This window comes from Melampsora larici-populina (genome assembly GCF_000204055.1).
Source record: "Melampsora larici-populina 98AG31 unplaced genomic scaffold MELLAscaffold_21, whole genome shotgun sequence".
Lineage (NCBI taxonomy): Eukaryota > Fungi > Basidiomycota > Pucciniomycetes > Pucciniales > Melampsoraceae > Melampsora > Melampsora laricis-populina.
The window spans coordinates 484,017-506,912 of record NW_006768785.1 but is presented as its reverse complement, the minus strand read 5'-3'; the positions used below and the strand labels follow the sequence as shown (position 1 = coordinate 506,912).

The 22,896-nt window shown below is 41.4% G+C and overlaps 3 protein-coding genes across 3 annotated transcripts; all 3 read right to left on the bottom strand.

The window, feature by feature from the left end:
* Positions 1 to 1,656: 1,656 nt before the first annotated feature.
* MELLADRAFT_87493 (uncharacterized protein) lies at positions 1,657 to 2,938 on the bottom strand (the record flags this gene model as incomplete). Its single annotated transcript, XM_007410580.1, has 5 exons — positions 1,657 to 2,120; positions 2,203 to 2,277; positions 2,350 to 2,583; positions 2,642 to 2,749; positions 2,812 to 2,938. The coding sequence occupies 5 exons, from the start codon at positions 2,936 to 2,938 to the stop codon at positions 1,657 to 1,659; spliced, it is 1,008 nt and encodes a 335-aa protein (XP_007410642.1).
* Positions 2,939 to 4,846: 1,908 nt separating this feature from the next.
* On the bottom strand, positions 4,847 to 5,337 carry MELLADRAFT_107049 (uncharacterized protein; the record flags this gene model as incomplete). Its single annotated transcript, XM_007410579.1, has 2 exons — positions 4,847 to 4,958; positions 4,979 to 5,337. The coding sequence occupies 2 exons, from the start codon at positions 5,335 to 5,337 to the stop codon at positions 4,847 to 4,849; spliced, it is 471 nt and encodes a 156-aa protein (XP_007410641.1).
* Positions 5,338 to 13,893: 8,556 nt separating this feature from the next.
* Positions 13,894 to 15,423, bottom strand: MELLADRAFT_107047 (uncharacterized protein; the record flags this gene model as incomplete). The annotated part of the gene is made up of 4 exons (XM_007410578.1): positions 13,894 to 14,065; positions 14,249 to 14,324; positions 15,007 to 15,173; positions 15,239 to 15,423. The coding sequence occupies 4 exons, from the start codon at positions 15,421 to 15,423 to the stop codon at positions 13,894 to 13,896; spliced, it is 600 nt and encodes a 199-aa protein (XP_007410640.1).
* Positions 15,424 to 22,896: the final 7,473 nt, after the last annotated feature.

Genomic DNA, 22,896 nt, shown 5'->3' with positions numbered 1-22,896 from the left:
TTGAGCAGCTGTAAACCATCAATTTGACGTTCAGTGTTAGCATGTTCACATTGCCAATTGAAATAGGCACAATGTCCACTTGAACAAGTCAACTTCTTGTTGACAGTCTCCATCTTCAAAACAATAAGCATCAGATATGAAACAACATGAAATAATAAAAAGGGAAAAAAACTTACATCTTTCGTGAGTTGCTTCATGTATGTGTCACCCAAAAGGTATCACAGCCAACATAGATGCCTCGGATTGCAAAATCTGAGGTATCATCGGAGTGAAAACCTTGGACAGCATCGTTCCGAGGTGTTGATCCGAGGTATCTTTTTGCACCAAAAGAAACCTTGGATCAACACCTCTGACAAGATATGTCCAAGGGTTCATATCCAATGATGCCTTGGATTTTTCAATCTGAGGCATCTATGTTGGCGGCGGCAATAATTTTCAGGCACATCTTCTTGCTCAGTGTCTTCTTCATTGGGGTCGGCATTGGAATCAGGTTCATCTGAATCACTACTGTGATTGCTCTCCAGGTCATCACCTTCATTGCTATTGAGATCATTAAGGTGGGATCCTGGAGTTCCACTGCCTGGCTCTTTGTCTTTGTTGATCACTGCCAAAAGTTCAATAGCATCCATCTTGTGACAGAAGTACCTGATGGCCATCAACTTTGGTTTCCAACCAAAATGATACCCTGATCAAAGACCTTCTTTGTATAAAGATACTTTGGCAACCATGTAAACTATCAAAACAAATGTCAGCACACAATAACAAACAAACAATAAGAAAGAAAATTTAAACATCATATTACTCATCTTTTCACCTGTGGCTACTAGACTCCTGGGGTATTACCCAGAGAAATATATGTAATTCCCAGCGGGTAATACCCCCATTCAATATGTACAAGTCGACGCCGCGGTAGCCGGGTCCTAAGACTTGCTGCCCTAAGGCCAGATTCCAAGGTCCTGCTGAAGGACGTGTCTTCACGTCCAAGACACGTCTTTTGAGCTGAGACTTGCGCTGAAGACAAGTCCCTTCCTCTACTTCACAACTCCGAAATTCACAACGCCATACCCTCCTGTAATACACACTCACCACACTCCCCTCTCACTCCCTCAACGACTTCGACTCTCAACTCTAAAGTCATGATCATCATTCGTCTCAAACAATTCAAACAGATCAACTCAACTCATTATGCTCAAGACTTTCAAGTTCAACCTCAAAATCAAGATGCTTAAAATTCAAAAATTGACCAATGAAGCTTTCCATTGTCACCTCACACTCACCTCACCAACTTACTTAACTGTCAATTACCGTCAATTCCCGATCCAATTAATTTTCAACTCGCCACAAACAACACTTCCAAACTTCTCTCGCACTTTTCAATCATAACCTTTGAAAAAACTTTTTGATCCAACAACAATTTGAACAAAATCTTCAAACAAATTATCTGAAACGGCTATTCGAGGAACCAAGTTGAAACGACTCTTGCAAAGAACTGTTTGAACCAACTCTTTGCCGCAGAGTCATTAGATGCATTGTTAAGTAGTCCATTGGAACACACAGTGGACTACTTTATTATGTAATTAATCACTCTGCGGCGAGAAGTTGATTCTGACACTCAACAACAGTGGATCACTACAGATTAAAAGACAGGTGAAGTGGTCACATCGATTCGTCTCCGCTCTCATTTTCATTATCATCTACAACACTTTCATCATCATCTAAATCAATATCATCCATTGGCTGACCATCGTGACCTTCACCTTCATCTGCAAAGAACATGTGCTGCTCCACTATTTCTAGGTCATCAAGCGCAGTGGCTTGAACACTCTTGGCCATCACAATATGTTCCCAAGTCTTCCTTCCCCGTTCTACCAGCCCGTTCCAACGATTAATCAAGGCTTCAGTCTCTTGAACGGTTGTTGATTGAGTATATTTGACTGTACTTCGAAGCAGGCCAGCGATATCGGCATCCCAAATCATCCAAGTCCGACAATGATGTTGGCGAAGATTGTTATGTAACGCTCTCAAAACCCCAACGTTCACCTTCCACACGTCTTTGGAGATACGCTGCCCAGGTGCAACCAAGTCAATCAAGTCCTTACCTTGATTGTCATCTTCCCATTCTAACTCGATCTCAAAAGAGTCAGTCAGTCAAGCAAACCAGGATCAAATATCAAAGGATTGATAGTCAGGATATCAACATACCACCATGGCATCGAGCCAACAATTCATCCAACTTCTGCTCGATTTCTAATGCTGCAAGTACCATCTGTCGAGTCTCTCGGCCAATTCAACGAAGCTCCTCGTTACAACTTCGATATTTCAAGAAAGCGGCAATACCTTCCTTCGTACCAGCGTCGACAGCCCATCTTTCCGATGGGTGAGACAGTGGGCCAAGACTCCAAAAGGAATCCTCGAAATCCAATTTCTTTGCCTCATCGAGCAATGGACATTTTAGTTTGGTCCCCCTTCCCCGAATGATCCCATTGTAATGGTCAATTTGGCCTTTGAACAACGTCCATTTTTGCTTGAACATAAGTTGCTTTTTAGTCATCGTCTTTTTTAGTCCTTGCTGATTATTTGTACCTACATAAACATATTATAAATATTGAATGAAAGAACATGTTTAAGTTTTCTAACTCACCCCATCCGCCCCTGTCCCAACGTTCCTGTGCAACCATAATCCCAACTTTTGCCTCATATAACTTCATCTTCGCCAGCCGGATACGGATTAGGACTCGTGCTTTTGGGTCTGAGGACAACATGAAGGAATCATCAGTAAGTCAATTGTGTGTAAATTGATGCAACACATACCTTTTGCATCCTTAAGGTTTTGAAATTCAGTACTTCCTAGCTGCACAAGTACGCCTCGAATAGCAGTCTCCAGTGCAACTATTGATGATGGTAACCTCAAGAGTTCGTCCCGCTTGGCTTGAGTCATGGTGTGGTAGTTTTTCTTCCTTAGCCGCGCCATCTGTTTTCTGTAGCGACCAATCAGGACCAATCAAATTGCTGATTTTCAACTTATAAAATTATCCCAAACTTACTGAGCATTTTTCAGCTTGTCTTCAAAGTCTAGCAATTCATTTAAGTAGTTTTCCAACTTTTGTTTACCATCATTTGCCATAGCCGCGAGCTGACATGTTCGCTGTTTTTCCCATTCACTAGAGAAGTAACCAATTGTGTAATCATGACTTTCAGACTCGAGTCGCTGTAAAGTTTTGAGGGCCGTGTCGTATGTTTTTTCAGCGTTTCTCAGCTTCAGAGTAGTAGACCGCACTGAGTGATCAAATGCAACCCACAAAACCCATTAAGGAACAACAACATCGAGAAGAAAACAACAGAGAAGTACATACCTGCATTTCTACGCAGGATCTCGTTTCGATGAGAAGCCTTTAAATTTAGAGAATCCAACCGATGCTGTCTGGTTGCATATCGATTGGGACTCACAAGCGGGGAGAGGGCAGACCAAATCCTCTCTAGCCCCTCACCATCTGATAATCCCCACCCTTTGTTGAGGCGAGGATTATAGAGGAGTTGACACGACCATTGGTGAACAAATGCATGGAATGCACTTGTTCCAAATTTGATTTCCCGTCAATCACACTCATCCTTGAAATGCTTATTCTAAATTATTATTATTTGATTCATCAGTTAAAGTCCATTGAAAATACAAAATGTGTGAAGACTTACCTTCATTATGCTTTTTTCCAATGTACATCCAATGTCGTATAGGATTCCAACACTTTTGTTGGGTTTGCCAGTTTCGCGAGTCTTTTTGATCAACTGATCAATCATCGATAATACATAGTACTGCCTATTGTTAAAAGATTTTTAAAAATGACAATTTGATTATATATTTAGTGAATGAGCTGAATGAGACATGCTTACCTCTCCCCGCTTTGAACCACATTCACAAAATTCAGCACATGGTTGTGTCTGCACGCCATGCCTATTAGACCAGTTTCATCACAGCCTTTCCAGGTGCTTGCTCCTCGGTGATCCGCAGCAGCAGTATGCTGTGACGTACACGGATCCTGGTTGAAGCAAAGAGATGACACAAGTAGGCATGAAAGCTTGTGTGATCCATGGTTCCAATATCAATATAGTACATACCATACACTCCTTTTCCTGCTCTTTCTTTGAAAGACCAGGATTCCACTTTTCAACATCTTCCGGGTGCATGAAGAGAGGAGGCATTACAACATCTTTCTCATCATACTCGCGGCTGGCAGCTTTGTGTCGACGGTGCTGGAAGTTACCGTCACAGCAAACTATGTAGTCACATTCATCGGGCTCTTCATTCGGTTGCAATGGGCCAAAGCAGCGTGGACATATTTGGGCTAGTATTTGAAGAGATGTGAGGAGTAGTGCTTGAATAGCGAGCTCTTCCTCCATCTGTAACATGTGTCTGAACGCGTCCACAGCCAAAGAGAACGTCCTTTGCCAAAGACGTGGCTAAACAAACCATGGTAATCAGTGATCAGCTCTTGACTTGTATGTATTTACAAAGCATACCTCATTTTTCCCATTAACGAGGATAAGTTCATTAAACGCATCAAGGTACTCGTCTAATGCAAGTGTAAAGCCTTGTGTACGGACTGTACAATACTTCCAAAGATGATGATGTAACCTGAGGAGGCGGATAGAGTATGCCGTTTGAGGGTGAATTGGAGATCCACCGATGAATCCCATTCGAATCAGTCGCACCTGGTCATGTGTGCATTTGCAAAAGAGCATGTCAACCTGCTTACGCTCCACAATATCAACCATATCAACCTTTCGAGTGGTCTGGGATCCGACTCCACATTCGCATGGTGGGTTGCGATTGATGTGCCAGTTTGAATTATCACCCCACTGCGAGGTAGGCTGGGAACAATCCATGTAAGCAATGAACATCTCCGGTAAGACCTTTAACCAATTTGATGACTCCTTCAATTGTTTTCTCTTGTAATACAACCCTTGGACATATTGGATGAACGAAGGGTTGACAGGTGGAAGGTCTTCGGGAATCCCGGGATGAGGAACAAAGTTATCAATATAATTATCGTCCAAATCGCCGTCATTTTCATCATTACAATGAAATATTTTGTTTCCTTGACGGTTGGACGTGTCACCAGCTGCGTCAACTGGAAGAGGTACACGTAGATTGCCTTGCGTTGGTCCAAATTGAATGTTAGAAAGAGCTTGAGCGAGCTTATCAGCCCGGTCTTTGGATGAACTAGCATCGGCAGCTTCGATCTCGGCTAGAAGTTGAGCTGAGCCCGGTATAAGTTTGATTCTTCGTCTTTTACCATTGGGACCGCCAGGACACTGAATAGAACGGCCCTTTTTTGTCATCGTGTTTGATGTTTATCAAGGATTGAGGAGATAATGGATTGCTCCTTTCGATTGGTCAAATTGGAATGATTTGATGGTACGTTCCAGTTCATCTCCCTCAACCTTAATAAAGTGCAACAATTGACCGCCTTGTTTATAGTATATACGTGCCATTTAGAAACTAGCCAGGCACCAACGCTGACACTTGCAAAAACGTACAGTCAAATGAGGCACAGTCGGATGCTTTCGAATAAGGTACAGTCATTTTACACCTTGTTATCCCTTTGGGAATGACAGTTGTACAATGCTTATTCAAACTTATACACATTGAGAGATTGCTGCCAGATCAAGCTTCATTAGGCTTGACATACGTCATATAGTCACCTATCAGGGGGTTGGCCCCTTTTCAACCACCAATGACTAGCTCTTTGCCACCAGTGCCTTTTGGATGAGTTTACCGTTTTGAGGTATGCAAGAGGTAAGGGTTCAGACTCAAGGATGTGATCATCCTTGAGTCTATATTGCATCAAATTGAATATCCGATAGAACTTTGGTTGGGTTATGGCAATCAAAGAACATTCAGCACTCTTTTCCAAAAGATACAAAACATAGGATCAATCCTTGAAAGAATTTTACTACATTTTTAAAGGACTTAGATATTGTGATTCTTCAGTCTGTGGTACATATCAGCAGAGAGTATTGTAATAGCACATATCACCACACTAGATCAGTTACTTTTATAATTGATCATAAAAGGCAATATACTATGCTTAACAAAAGGAGACAGGTGCATTTATTCGAGTTCATATAACAATTAGAATGTGAGTTCAACACGGGGGATATTAGAACTAAGTTCATTATGAAAGGTGTTCATTGGGCATAGATGATTAAATATTCACAATATTTCTGCCTACACCGTCATCTTCATAGTGGTCGAGGCAATTGAGTGCTTGAGTGGCAAAAAAGGGTTTTAAACATATGGTGTATTGGGGTGGTGAAGATGGGCAGCCAATCAGAAATGTCATTAATGAAAGTTCTCATTGATGCAGAGAGCCAGTAATTTCATTAAAGGAGTTTTTTCATGAGTGGCCACCTTCAGACTCTTTGAGTACATTTGGCTCTGGAAATGCAGACTTGTAAGGTGATTTCCTATCTGTTTTAATCATGTCACACTCAATTGTGCTACAAAAAGACCATCAAATACCCCCAAATGCCCTGGACATAGACAGAGTGTGATAAATTTTTGATATAGTAGTTTTTTGAACTCCTGAAGAATGAAGACAGTTGCGTGGTTATTTTTGACATACTGGCTATATGGTGTAGATAGGTGAAAATATGGGTGAGGTGACCAAAAAAAAAAAGTTGAAATTTTGAGTTTATTTCATAGGTTTAAGTGTAATTAAAAAGGCATTTTTTTTTTGGTTTATCTCAACAAACAAACAAAAAATTACTTATAGAGTGTCTTCCCCAAAACAGTCCAATTTTTCACTAATAGGCCCATAAGTGGTCCATGTGTGGGTCTGGTGACTACGTAGTGGGGTGAATATGACAGGCAACATATACAAAAATAAGATAGAACTTCAACTTTTAGGTTTGCTTCAAAACCTAAGAAGTTTTCCTTGTGGGATGTGTTTTTGCAACATGGTGAATTTGAGTCCCGCGCCCCCACTAATCAGGGCATAAGTGGTCCTCAGGGAGGTGAGTTGACTGATAACTGTGGTGAATAACAATTCCAAATGGTCAATGAATGTTTTCCCAGTTCAAATTTTGGGTTTACTCCCAAACTAAAGAATTTTTATTTGTGTGATGTGTTTCAACAAAACCATCAAATAGTACTATGTATCCACTAATCAGGCCACAAGTGGTCTGTAGGAGGTTGACCTTACTATGCAGTGGGATAAATAAGGAAGGTCAAACTCCCAAGATTATGATCAACATTCAAGTTTGGGGTTTCATTCCAAACTTTGAAATAAATCCTCACTTTACCAATGTAACTCACCAGTACATTCCGTTATGGAATGAATTCCATAACATTTTCATGTAAAACCACTGGGGCACACAGATAGTGCAATGTATTGAATCACTCACAGAACATGGCTACAAGCGGTTTAGGGTACCATCCTTCCCACAGCCATAAAAGTTGTTATAAAAGTTGTAATTTGAGCAATGTTTCTCTCAGGTACAGGCACATTACTGTCAAATTACTGAACACTCACATGTCTCAAACAAAAATAAGATGTGCTCTTGCATAGAATTTGATTAGCCAAAATTGTTCTATGATACAAGGCTCACAAGTTTCACAATGACCTCATTACCAATAGTGCACATCCTCACATTATGATTGCTATTTCAACACCAAAATTAGTTCTTTTGGCTCCTTTGGTCACAAATTGGAAGGGTGTTCAAATATGAGGAAAATCAATCTGAACGTGAGTCTTGAGATTGAGTCATTAAGCCTTTTGTTCACCTCTGTCTTGAGGTCTCATAAGTTCAAGCACCAAAACTTGATTTGGTTTGTAATTATGCTCAGGTCTAAAATACCCTCATACACATGAAGGATGTACTCAGATGGCCCCCACATCCCGCCAGACACGCCAGAAATATTCAAACCCAATGTACTATTAATGCTTATTTTGAATCTCCAGCATCCAACCACAATATCATGATGAAAATGTGGTTGGACTACTATATGCATGTGTTTGCGTGTACTATATCATTATGTTGACACGCAGAAGTCACATGATTAAGTGATCGCACTTAACTAGGGTTTCTGCCATTGATGGATTGTTAAAAATCCCAAGCGGGACTAAGAATAATGCAAATTTGAAATGATAATGTATACTTAAATCAATCATACGATTGAGAATCGATTTTGAACAAAACAATCACATCAGTTCCATTATCCTTTTCTTCTATTTCACTGGTTCAACATCATGCCGCGGACACGCTCAGGTGCCCAAACTTCTCAACCTTCTCAACCGCTACACCCTATCTCCGAGAGCAAATCAAATTCAAAAGCTAAAAAAAAACGATCACAACCGGACCTTTCACCTACGACTGACCAAATCATGCCGGATCCTGTCTCAAACGTTGGAAAGAAGTGTGGCACTAGATCTTGTGGCACTCGACCTGAAGGAACCACTACCTCAATCACTTCGCAAGGTGGAGCTCCACCAACTCCTGACGCCACCCAGACACAAGCAACCACCTTGACTCAAACTCGACATGCACCCCACTCTGACACGGACTCTGATTCACATCCTGTGGAAGATGTGTATCAACCAGACGACGATTCCTCAGACTCAAATTCTGACTCACACTCATCTACGGAGAACAACGCCCCTCACCAGCCATCCAAGTCTCGAAAGTCAGCTCGGCAACGCCGCCACAAACGGGCTCGCATTGATGGAAACTCACAATCCATTCTGCTGGCTGACAATACTGAAGACCACCTAAATGATAATGACGATGCTGATTTTATAGCCCGGCTTGAGTGCAGTACTGGAGATAGTTCAACTCAACCCAATATCACATGCGATAACTCTCTTAGTCTATCCCATCAAAGATCTAATCCCGACAAACATCGTTCTCATATTCTTCCCACTTTAGATAATTACAAGACTCAGCTCAAAGAATGGCCTGGTTGGCGTATCGAAGAAGCTCTAGAGGGTCAGGTGAAAGGCACTGCTGTACCTGAGAACATATTGACCGAGGCTAGGGCAATCAAGAAGCTTTATAAAAAGCAGAAGGCTGTTCTTGCATTGATGGCGGGGGTAACATCATTTACTTTAGATAAAGCACTGTAAGTGATTGTCTTGCATCGATTTGGTTTCTGAAACTGACTCGTGGTCATCTTGATCTATCCTGTAGTGGCGAGCTTGGAGGTACTAGGAATCTGGATTGTTTGCGGCTTTGGCAGCGATTTTCCAAGGCGACTGGTGGATCTAGTGGGCTCAACAGTGAGTTTCACATCCTATATCCTCTGGTGTACTTTCTAGACACTAATGTAGGTGTCAATCTCATATTCCGACCACCTAGTGCCCCGTAGAGGAGAGAAAGGAGTCCTAGGTGAACGAAATCGCCAAACATCAGCTATTTGGAAGAGTCTCACCCGAGAGCAAAAACGAGTATTCCACCCACCAATATTCTACAGCCTATCTGGTCTTCCTCGTCCCCCATCAAACAACGACAGCGATGACGATGATGATGCAGATATCACCTTGACTCCCGAAGAACGATCTCAATTGCAGCAATTGTATGATGAAATGGTATCAACCTCAAAGGTATCCAGCGTCTATGCAAAGGTAGCTGCTGGAATACCTCAAGGTGGGACATCACTGCCCGATTATAACCAGCGATCATTGAAGTGTGTTAAAAAAACTTCACAACCAGGTGGGTACTTTCAAATCAATGGGTACCAGAGTAGAATTTTGATCATTCATCTCTCGTATCTTTATTTACCTTTCCCTCTCTCTTTTTCCATGTTTTAGATTGAAACCGAGTCCAATCACATGGACTTTGCTTATTATTTCCTTGCAGCGAGTAATCACGCTCTTACACAGGGTAGTTCGCAAGCACCGGGATGGTGTCAAGAGTTTACCTCTCATGATCAAATGTCAGCATTTGTTGAAGAGAAGTGCAATTTTCCTACCGTTTTTGCTTCACACGTACAAGGTCTGTCGGTGAACGCTGCGATTGCAACTGAGATCGGCAGGCAAACAACCAACAACAGTATCAAGGTTTCAAACGGCGATAAAGTGAAGGGAGACTTAGCAAAACAATTGCGCACTTTGTTGGGTAGGTTTTATCAGTACTTTTCCGTCTTTTTGATTTGGTTAGTACTGACAAATCCAAATACACCAGAGAACACGATCAAATGCAAAACATTAGGATTTCCCCGAGGTCCAGACCCTTTTACTCTTTTGCCACAGAAGGGCTACCCAGTCGAGCTTATCCAGCTTCCTGGTTCAACCCTGCCTCGCGAGATCTTAAAGCTAGGTTTCAATGCGATGAATAGCAAGCGATCACTCTGGCTCAACGATCTCAACGCTGGACTGTTCACAATGAAGATGGTCAACGGCGATTCCAACAACCAAAATGTGCAAAATGAAGAGATTCGAGAGCAAGATGAACAGATTCAAGAGCAAGATAAGCAAAATGAAACAAGTACAAATGAAGCTAATAACACAGGCCTTGATACTGACAAAGATTTGGAAGAGGAAGAGGAGTGGTTCGGGTTGGGCAGTGCTGACTGAGTATGATGATGAGAATTGATGATGGAGCCATTTGTGACTCGTATAATAGTATCAAATCAATTTTACATATTTCCATGTTTTATTTGTGGGCGATGACATATGTAGTGAACTTTCAAATTCTTTCCTTGGTTGATCCTTTCACATACATTCTTGTTACTGCTATCTCAATCGAATATATCAATATCTAGTGTTTTCTTGTTTTGTTCAACTTGCTAAAGGTCAATCAAGTCCAGTTTCTTATAGCTATACATCAGACTCGCGATACAATCTTTCCAGATTATTTCACATTAACTTCTAATGGTGCCGTTGAAAAAATATCCGTTTGATGATTGAAATCGATTTCATCGTCTCAATTACAATTGGCTGAAATCAATTTTAATTTTATCACATCTTTTATCACATCAACTACACAAAGTAATCTAAACTACAAAGTACTTTCTCTACTACTCTTCAATTCGCAGAACATCATAAATTACACCTACTGCTCTCGGTTCATTTCAATAGGAATTTTACGTCAAGTTCAAACAACTTAGGTTCCTCAGCTGATGTTGATGGATCGCACGTGAAGGCTTTTTCCAGATCCGTCGTCCCTCTTGAACAAACTTTGTTCATAACTTGAATCGTCGTTTGGATACTGTAACATACAAAAACCACATCCTTGGATGTGTAACTCTTCTTATGGACAAAAGTCTGATGATGTTTCTGAAACACATCAAGTGATAACCCCACAAAGATAACTTTTGATGGGGGTTAATGCTGTAAAATATACTTTTAAGTGCATAAAGGTACACATAGGTTTGTATTTACAAATAACTTGGGTTGGTCTCGATCCTTTGTTTTGATGCAGTCAAAAGTCTTCAGATATAGATGAAAGTCTGTTGTACGTATGTATCAATTGGGAATGATGTTTTGAGATGGTGGATTCATTGTGTAGTCAAGTTAGTGACAAGATCCGATGCACGGTGAGGTTGAGTATGGTCGGCGGTAACACTTTTGAAAATCGAGATTTGATAAGATGGCCTGAATGATTTCTTTCGGACAAAGTGATCTACTTGCAACTGACTAAAATGAACAGAGAAAAGAAGTCAGTAAGTTGTTGGTCAATCATGATCAAAAGTTTGCTTGATTGAGTTTTGAATTTGACGACTTAGGATTGCGTTTGTCTTAGGATGTTGGTTTTGCTGTCAATGTTGAATATCTTGATGAGCGGGCTTGAGAGAGCTTGAGATGAGTTTGAAACAACATGATCAACAGTGGAATGATTTGTATTGAGGTTTGATAGTCTTGAATGAGTTGATGTTGATGTTGATGATTGAATTGTTTGAGATGAATGATGATCGTGACTTTAGAGTCGAGAGTCGAAGTCGTTGAGGGAGTGAGAGGGGAGTGTGGTGAGTGTGTATTACAGGAGGGTATGGCGTTGTGAATTTTGGAGTTGTGAAGTAGAGGAAGGGACTTGTCTTCAGCGCGAGTCTCAGCACAAAAGACGTGTCATAGACGTGAAGACACGTCCTTCAGCAGGACCTTGGAATCTGGCCTTAGGGCAGCAAGTCTTAGGACACGGCTACCGCGGCGTCGACTCGTACATATTGAATGGGGGTATTACCCGCTGGGAATTACATATATTTCTCTGGGTAATACCCCAGGAGTCTAGTAGCCACAGGTGCATCTTTTGATAAAGGTTATTCTTCTTTAAAATGGCTACCATTGGCTCAGAAAGCAGGGCATCCTTGTGATGCCACGCCACAAGCTTGAACCTGAGGTGTCGGACAATGTACTTCCAGTCTTTCATGATAAACAAGACCAAAGCACCAATATAGGCATGGAGATTGCCTTTAACGGTCCAAACATCCTGTATTGAACAGAATTTTCTATTCAAGTCCTTTTGAAAGCAAGTGTCAAATCCGCTTGAGTGACCTATTAGTTGAAATAAAAATAACAAACTACCCTTTAGTTCTTGATTGATGACTAAAGTGTGAAGTGATCAGTAAAAACGTTTGGCCTCATCCGCCGACCACTTTCAACCATATACTTGGGCCTCAGGTCAAAGCCAATACAGAATGGCCTTGAGAAGAGGATCATTGATCCTCTCAAAAGGAAGGGCTTGAGCAACTTGCCAAACAGCAAGAAACTGGTTCAGTGTCTTGACTGAAAACGTGGGTGGAGCCGTCACAAAACCAGCAATCAAGCCTTGATGATTGTTTTGGAGACATTGAGCTTGGAGGTCGGAGACAGTAGGTGGGAGTTTGGCGCCAGCCAAATGGCCTGTTGACGTCAAGGACAGCCTGCACCTAACTTACCAGCTGCATTGCTTCCATCGTGATGAACTTTGAGGTTGATTCGAGAACTCCCGCTGATCCCAACTGGCTTCCTACACCAGACACGGGTATAGGACATAGGTGGTCCATCACAAGGCTATAAATGCATGAAACATCAGTGTCCAATGAATAAATTGGAAGAAAAGATAAAGACGGGTGAGGAAGGAGAAATGCTTATGTCTGGTCTCCATGTTGATTGACTCCGTGTTCAGGTGTGCCAAAAAACGCATATGGACTGTTGTATTCCCCCTTAGCATCCTGATTTCGTTTTTGTTTTTGAGTCTGGGTGTTCTCTTCATCTGAATCCTGCTGCAAGTCCACTGTGGGGGCCAATGGGCACCTGTGTAGCCTGTCTAGCATGACATGTAAGCCCCTTATAATGTGCGCTGTACCGCGGACAGTCAAGCCCGTTCTTGCACACAGAACACCTCAGGAGTCCTGGAACACCTTTTTCGAGCACAAAAAATAAGTCAAGTCAAGAAATTTGAAAAGAAAGAAAGCTTCCATGAGCTTATAAGCATTCTAATTATCATATAGTGCAGTTTCAACACCTTGAGACAAGTGTTATATTACATCTTTGTTGAAAGTCTACTCAGAGCGCTCCGAACAGCCCACAGAGCGCTCTGACTACCCCTCAGCACGGTCCACACAACTCAAGAGCTTTGGTGCGGGCATGCTGAACCTCAGAGCACTGTAAATACATATGTACTTCCGGGCCTGTTGAACTTTGCTGACCTTGACCGGACTGTTCAAAGGCAACCATTCACCTCCCCTCGTTCCCTCCGGCCCACTCATTCAAATCAACATCAATTCTGCCGACCAATCAGCCGGCTCATCAGGACAAACTGACAAAAGAAGCTCCCTCAGAAAATGATCAAGTTGAATATAAAATCATCAAATTGTTTTAAAATCGAGTCCAATTCCATCAAATTCTTTTTAGATAATCGAGTCAAATTAAAAATTATCAAGTCATTTTTATAAAAATTAAGTCCAATTCAAACTCATCAAAAAAGCCAGTCTATATCTAACTCGCCCTCACCTTCCTCTCCCAATTTGACTTCAACATCTTCATCTCCAACCTCTTCATCCAAACAATGTTCTTCAGCTTCACCCTCATCCAGCGGCTCCGCCTGAAGAATACTTGCTTCGGCCACCTCCTGCCACTCTGCTCTTGCTCTTGACGCTAATTCTGTCCATCAAAGCCGCAACACTCTCTCTTCTTCATCTGATAGCTGGCTGTAAACAAGTGTGGAATCTAAAAACTCTGGTAAGCCAGCATTCCATACCATCCATAAGCAAGATTGACCAAGTGATAGTTGAGCTTTCAAAGATACTAATACTTCTTAGCTCTCAATTAACTTATCTGACAATCTTGGTCTTCGTGATCCGACTATGTTGATCATCCACTTATTTGGTACATTATCTGGATCATTATCTATTGAGCCAACATCACAGCTCAATTAGGTAAATCAAAAAGACAAGCAATTGATACAATGACTCACCTTTGACCACAAGTCTTGTTTGCAGAACCAACAGCTTATCATCCATATCAAGTGCCCACTTTATCATCTGTCTAGCCTCACGACCTAATTGAGCCAACTTGTTGCGGGCATGTGTCATAGAAAGGTAAGATTGTATCCCTCCTTGTGTATTATGATCCACTGCCCAAGGCTCTCCTGGATGCGTGAGTTGACCAAGGTCCCAAAATTGATCGTACACATCCAGGGCTCGTAGAATTGCAAAAGAAGGGCAAGCCATTGGTGTAGGTTGTGGAAAGTCTGTATTGAATTTTGAGACCACGCGATGAAAGATTGTGTATTTAGACTTGAAAGAAGCCTGTTTCTCACTCAAGATCTTTTTCATTTTCTGCTAAACTCGGGTACCTCTTTGCTTTCAATCAATTCAATCAAATCAGCGTAAATTGCTTTGACAAGTTGTATTTAACATACCTTCTCTTCTATCACTGATCTTCTGAAATGCAAAAACATCCATTTTTGCTCCATGCAATTTAGATTTTGCCACCCGGATTCTGATAAGTCCAGAGCCCTTTGGAGCTGAGAATGAGGCAATCTAGAAAAGTGAAGTGGTGTGGTGGCCAATAAATAAGTCAAATTGACTTCTAGCGCCTGGTGTATTGTGATATTCATTGCCCCCAAGTTCAGCCACTGGCTCATCAATCTTCTCTTCCAGAAGTGCTACCCTTTCCGGAAGCTGGGCCAGTTCAGTCCGCTCGGCAGGATTTTGGTCGTTTTGCCTCTTTTCACGTAAGTGTTTAAGTTCTTCTCTGTTTTGCACAATCATCAGCCAGACTTTTGCACAAGGTAAGGGTCTAGAAGTTTGGTACTCAACTCAGCTTCATGTAAGTCTTCTGCAAGTGTAACAAGCTTGCTGAGTCTAACTCTCAGAGTGGCTGAGTTCTCAACCACCAGTTCACGCAACTGCTGTTCTTGCTGCCTGTTCCATTGTCCAAGAAGATGCACCTCATTGTAATTTGGCTGACGGTAAAGAACTTCTAACTTTGCCTGAGACTCCATGAAGACACTTTGAGCAGTCTTCTCACGCGACAAGAGCCATTTGACTACAAATGTTTCAACACAATATCAACATCAATTTTTGTATTGAGCTTCCTCTGTTAGGAAGTTTTGAGCCCACCTAAGCTTGTGCAGACAACTTTGTTATGATGTTGTGACCTTAAATTCAAAGCACAAAGACGATGGGTTTTTGTTGAATACCTCAGGCCAATTACTAAGGGTGCAAGCCTGGACCATATCCGCTCCATCCCCTCGCCATCAGAAAATCCCCAATCCATGTTTAGACGTGGATTATACTGCAATTGACATACCCACACTGCAAAAATAATGTATTTTTCCAAGGTGAAAAATGATTGACATTAATGCACAAAATGATTAATAATGCAGAATTAATGCAGCAAAATGCAGAAATAATGCAGAATTAATGCATTTTTAATCATTTTGTGAAATAGATCCAATGATTTTTCACCTCAGAAAAATCCATTATTTTTGCAGTGCCATTGGTGTACAAATGAGTGGAATACACTAGTTCCAAACATGAGTAGGCCGGCCTTGAATGGAAGTAGGTAACCAATTTTCAAAAAAAGCTCAACAAAGACAATTTTCAACTTTGGCACGGTGTGTTTTGTGGGAAATAATCTTTCCATTTACAAACAGATAAAGCGTGTATAAGATTGGGATCATGAGATACAAATTGTGAAAAGTTGAGACCCTTCTCAAAAGCTTCAGATGCTTTTGTCAAAGACAAAATGGTTCACACACATGCCACCAAATCTTCAAGGGTTGAACGCTTCTTGATGTTAGGCGGGGGTTGAAGATACAAGAACACTAATAATAAGAAATGAAATCAGACAACAAGAACAAATTCCTCTTTCAAAGACAGGATCACTTAATGTATGAATAAATCAAGCATGTTGTGAATACAAGGCCTACTTTTATAATCCCTTTCTCCAAATTACACCCTATGACATAGAGCACAGCAAGCTTTGTATCATTTTAACTTCTTTTCGGGAGCCAGTCAAGCATAGCAACTGGAAAATGGCCCCTTGTAAAGCATTTAGATAAAAATATATTAGTTTCACAGACATCTGGATTGGTTTGAAAGCGTGATATAGTTAAAATTGTATGTACTAGCCTCTCACCACTCTGAATTATATTGATAAACTGTAAGACGTGATCATGGCGACACGCCATACCCATCAAACCAGACTCGTCATAAGCGGCAAAGGTCTGACGTCCTCGTACATCATCTGCGGAAGTATGTTGTTGACTGCAAGGATGCTATTGTTTGTACATACATTCCACAATTGACACAATCAGGATATTAATCTGCACCAATTGAGCACTGGTGAGAGTACTGACAATCAACTCATTTGGCGCCGCACGGTGTACAGCCATCCTACTTTCCCACTGCTTGATGGTCTCCAAAGGTAGGAACCGGTGAGGCATGACCCCTGTTTCTCCTCTCCATGCAGTGCTAGCTGCCTTGTGGCAACGGTGCTGGAAATTGCCATCTAAACATATGACAACATTGGGTTCAAGTGGACGTTTACCAGGCACTTTTGGTCCAAAACACGGTGGACCGGTCGTAGCCAACTGATCATTTGGTGATAATTGCAGAGCTCGCAAGGTGAGCTCGTCTTTTAATCAAATCATCTCACGAAATGCATCAACAGCAGAAGAGAATCTCATACGCCAATCACGAGACTAGGAAGTTTGAAAAGCTCATATGTAGTTCAGCATGAATACTCTAAAAAATACAATCCTGGCGTGTGGCTGAGAGCTAACCTTGTCAGTTCCACTTACTAAGAGTAAAGGGTTGTAAGCGTCAAGATACTTGTCTTGAGCTGTCACAAAAGGCGCCAATCCTACACAGCAATGTTTCCATAAAGTGTGAGGATATTGCAGTAGACGGATTGAGAAAGCCGTTCAAGGGTTTTTTGGTGAACCTCCCATGTAGCCCTGTCAAACAAGGCGGACCACATCAGGAGTGCATGAGCACACATTCAACACCTTTTTGGTACGACCTATCGAGAGACCAATAGCAATCAATGTATGTACATATGAAAATTGAAAAAATGAGGCAAGCAGCAAGCTCACCAATAAAGTCAATAGCATCAATTTCTACAATGTTCTTTTGCCTCGCTGTGCAGATGCATGGTTTATTGAAGTCGTGGTCACATAGAGTCGGATGGGCCCATCCACCATGTTGGTCTCCATGTAGCACGTAGACGTGCACACACCATTCACTTGTTGTAAATAATGAATATAAGCAACATAACAGGTCTTCAAAACCCAACCAACAGGCCTTTGTAAAAAGGCTCAGACCTTGAGACCCTTTCGCACAGGAGGGCCTGATTGCCTTTGTTGAGCCTTTTCTTGCTGTCAACCTCTGTGACAATGTGTGTCTCTCTCAGATACTTGGTTTTGGAGTACCTCCACTGTCTTAGCAAACAGCCGCCATTGAAATCCCTCAGAAGTCAACAAGACCGGCCAAATGCATGTGTCGTGTATTCACTTTTGAATCAAGCACACATGTTTACATTTGTTTGACCACTCCTACTTAAACATCTATGGCATATATTACAAGAAAGTTGCATAGACATCAGAAGGATGTTGCCCGCCTGACTGCCTAGTTTCATTACGGCGGCAAACTGTCTTTGGATCTAATGAAGACATTTGGTAGATCTTGTTGAGACAGCCTACATACCTTGAGTTGCCCTGTTACCTTGCGCGAGGTGAAGACTGACTGCCAGTTCAATTCTTGTATATATTGTGGTCTTGTTTCGCTCTTGAAAAAGGCTCTTCTGCTTCAAAAGCTTGATATCATAGTTTCCATCTCTTTTTTATCATCTATATACATAGTAGCATAAATAGTTATTCTGAAAAACTTGTGTAGTCTATCTTTCTATAAATTCATAAAAAATATAGTCTCAATGTGTTCTAACCCGTACAAGATATCAGCCAATCACTCAAAGAGTGTCAAAAGATGGGCACACACTATTTGTCAAAATGAGGCACTCGGCACTTTATCAAAGTTCAAAATGGCTCATGTCCATGTAGGTTCTACATATTTCTATCTCAAGTCAATACATTCAGACTTCTTCTTTTGTGTCTTCTCTATTAGTCTCTTGTACGCGGACACATGCGCATGTTGATGTGTCGGGATTCAAAATTCTTGCTCATCCCGCCCTCTTTATCAATGCTCGAGAAAGAGGCTCTGCTCGATTGCTTTCCTGCTGGAGCAGACCTCCCTGCTGATACTTCCGACCCAAGAATCTTGGTCACCAACTTTGTTAAATCCGGTCCCCACATGCTCACCAACCACTTTTTGCAAGTTGAAATGGAATTCAAACGCTGGGGCATTCATTGCTTCTCTTTCGGCTATGAGACTGATTTGGAAGACCGCTGTGGAAAGCAAAAAATATCTATGTTACAGATCTTATAAACACCTCAATTCCCTTCAAAATTCAAAATTCAAATTTCATTTTATTTAAGAAGACCATCTTCAAACTCAAAGTTTATTTCTTTTATATATCTTAATTTTGAGATCATTATGTTATAAGCACAGTTTTTTTTTGCATTTTCTTTTAGATCATTTTTATATACACATATTAATTTACTTCAGTTTATTTTACTCAAGTCAAGAAATCTGAAAACAATTTATAGATTATGAAAAAGGAGAAAACATCAAATCAAAATACAAATTAAAGTGTTACTCAACCCATTTGATCCAGCTTAAAACAAACCACCAAGAAAATAAAAACAAAAGGACAATGAAAGAAAGATTTAATCTAGAAATGGGATAGAAGTGAAAACAAAAGTATTTTTTAGTTACTATGAAATCAACAAGAACTAGAAGAAGAAACACAAAACAGGAAACATGAGTTACTTACAATGGAACATTTCACTGGAAAGATATCAATCAGAGGTACAGAATCAAATTGAAAAAAAAACCTATTAATCAATCTAGGAGGTTCTAGAAGGCCAAGAAAAAAAAAACAATTGAATCAATCCATAAATAAAAACATCAATTAGTATTATGTAAAACAGTTGGAAGGAGAAAGAAAAATGAATTAGAACTTATTAGTTGTTATTTCGTCAGAGATTGAAACACAAGATCCATTGAAAAGAGATCAAATTAAAAAAATCGAAATCGAAATGATGATGCAGTTGAATGGAAGGAGTTAGTGTGGGAAAGAAGGGAGTGATAACCTAGATAGAAGGAAGAAGAGACAAATGATGTCATCAGTAGTAGAAAAGAAAGATAGAATGAGAAAAGATAGCATTTGGAACAACATACCATGAGAAGAAGAGACAAATGATGTCATCAGTAGTAGAAAAGAAAGATAGAATGAGAAAAGAAAGCAGAAGGAAACAAACATACCATGAGAAAGAGGAAAGAATCGAGTTGAGATAAGATCCTTAGTGTGGGAATAAGCCAAGAGATCGGTCGGAATCGGTCGGAGCGAAGAGAAGGAAAGTCTTGAGGCTAAGTTGTGGTTTGGAGAGGTTGGAAGGTATAAAAGGGGGGTGTTGTCGGTGTTGAAGGAAGGGAATCATTGTGTGGAGATCGTGTTGGATCAATCAAGTTGTGTTTTGTGTGTGTGATTTAAAAGTGTTAAAGTGTCTGGTGTTCAATCTGAAAGTGATAAGTCTTGAGTTATCTAATTAGCATAAAAGCAAAGAGAAGGTTTTTTTCTTTTGTGTTAGTTCTTAGTTTAAAGATCAAAGATTAGAAAAGTAAAGGACTTACTTTAAAGAAAAGGTTATCAAGAAGCGTTGAAAGTGTGGTCATTGTTGAAGTTGAGGAGGAAGGGTTGTTTTTTTTATTTATTTATTTATTTTGAGAACTGTCTACTCGAGTCAGGGCCAGATCAGGGCCAAAAGGACTGCCCTGGGTCAATTGCAGCCAAATTGTGGTTTTTTTAAATTTGTTTTTTTTACGTTGTGTGTGTGGCTCAATTGTGGGAGGATAAATAGGGTTTGGAGCTTGAAAATCCTTGTACTGCGTGAACTAGGTTTACAAGAAAACTTGTAACGGCGGGGTTGTAAAAAATTCGTCTCACGTAATATTTTTTGTAGAATTTTTTCAGGTTGAAGGCAGCCTCTCGGCATTGTAGTTTCATTCGTCCTTCTAGGCGTGATTCTTACCTTCTCTGGCTCAGCCTACGCCACACTGCGTAGGAGTTCTACATTGTAGGAGTTCTACATCTGGTGACTCCACTGGGGCGATTCAAAACAGCCTTTTCCGGCTTCGCAGGTGCTCATCCGTCAAACATCGTTTCTCGACATCTCAACCGGTCAACTTTTTTTCTCAATTCATCAAATCATCAAATTCAATTCAATAATTATTTCTCGTCACTACATCTTCGCAATTCATATATTTCTCAAATCTCAACATGTCATCTCAAATCAATCTTGGTCAAGGGACGGTTTCACATCCTTTGGAGGTAGCGGGGAGTAAAGGCGGTAGTAGTGTAGTTCAAGAAGGGTCTAAAGGAGGGGAGAAGGGGTTATACAGGGAGAAGAAAGAAGTAGAGGATGAATCAGGGGATGAAGTCACTACAAGAGGTGTGGGGGAAACATTGAAAGAGGAGTTTCCAATGGAGTATGAAGACGGAAGGCTGACAGAGGAGGAAATCTCAATTCAGGAGGCGGAGGAATATTTGATGGAGGCGCAGCTACAAGCAGAACACATGAAGAAGGTGTTGAAGAAATTGAAGGAGGAAGTAAGAGAGAAGCCAAGGAAGGAAAGTAAGGGGAAAGGAAGGAAGAAGTATTGCGGAAGCAGAGGCGGTTCAAGCTCGGATAGCGGTAGTGAGGAGAGTTCAAGCTCGGGGGATGAGAGTGAAGTGGACATCAAGCCGAGGAAGAAGAGCAAGAAGGGGAAGAAGGGGAAGAAGAAAGTGGTTAAGATTGAACCCCAAGATTCAGAACTAAGGTTCAATCGTGGCGATGATGTCAAGAAGTTCTTACGGGACTTTGAGGTCGCGGCACAGGTTGATGGAGCAAGCGGTGTAGACATGGCAATGCAAGTCTGTGCATTTGTGAATGGGAAGGATTTAAAGGAGGAAATTAAGCAACTTAAAGGTTGGGGAGAAGGAGAATGGGATTGGAAGTTGTTGAAGATGGAAATGAAGGACCGGTATGTGTCAATCCGAGAGGCGCCTAAGTACACTGTGGAGGATTTGAAGGAGCTAGCCTTGGATTCTGAAAGTAATGGAGGAATTGACTCAAAGTTAGAGTTTGAAGGGTTCAGGCATAAATTTGATAGTATCCTAGTCTATCTCAAGAAGTCCGATTACATTGACTCCGAGGACGAGATATGTAACTACTACTACAGAGCATTCTCGGACAGTATGCAGAAGAAGATCAAGGAGAAGTTAAGGAGTGATGGGGATTTGAGAAAGACAAGGGACGGAAGGCACCGGCTGCCAGGGTGGAGAGTACTTAAGAAGACAGTTCATACGGTGTTACAAGAGGAGGTCGAATTGGTATTTGAAGAGCTAAGAGGAAAGAAGGAGGTGGAGACTAAGAGGGATGAGGAACTCAAGGAGAAGGTGGTACAGAAAGATAAGGAGAGAAGAGGATTGAAGATGGAAGGTTTGAACAAGAAGATTGGAGGCAAGGTGTCAGACAAGGCTACCATCAGCGAGTTGGTTTGTCAGTTTGCGGCATGGATTGGGCAAGGGATGAGTCGACCTATGGCTGCCAACCCAAACAGTCAAGTCCACGGCGGGTTCCGGAATAGTTTGTATTCTGGACAACAGAACAACTTTGGTCCGCCGGCTCAAAACAGAGGAGGACCCGAACCTCAGTTTAATTCTTCAACTTATTTCCGGGGAGGTCAGCAAGGAGGCCAGTTCAACAACAATGCTTCCAGACCTAACAATCAAACTGGCGGGCGGTATGTGAACTTTGGAATGAATAGAGGAAGAGGAGGATATGGCGGAAATAGGGGTGGATATGGTGGGAATCAAGGTAGAGGAGGTTACAACTCAAGTTCCCAATGGAATACTTCAGCTGGCCAGTGCCAAGGCAACAATGGTAACCAGCAGCCAGCCAGCGGACCAGCGGTACCACCTCCCAACAATGGGCCTCCCAGAGGAGAGTTCCAACAGTCAAACTTTCGAGATGGTCCATTGATGTGTTACTACTGTGCAAGAGAAGGACATGGCCATAACAGGTGCCCAGATAAGCAACAGGACATAAATGATGGATATGTTACCAAGCATAACAATACCTATATACTGTCTAATGGCGCGGTAATTCGGTGGGACAGTAGTAGACCTATTAGGGCAGTAGTTGCAGATTATTCCTTGCAAATGGAGCAAGCAAAGATTGCAGCAAAGGGGGCACCAAGCCAAAGTGCACCTCCGGCGGAAACAGCTAAGGCTGTAGTAGTACCTGAGAAGACTGTTGTTACCGGGATATTGACTAAAGATGAGTCTGGTGGATCTCAAATTCAGGAAC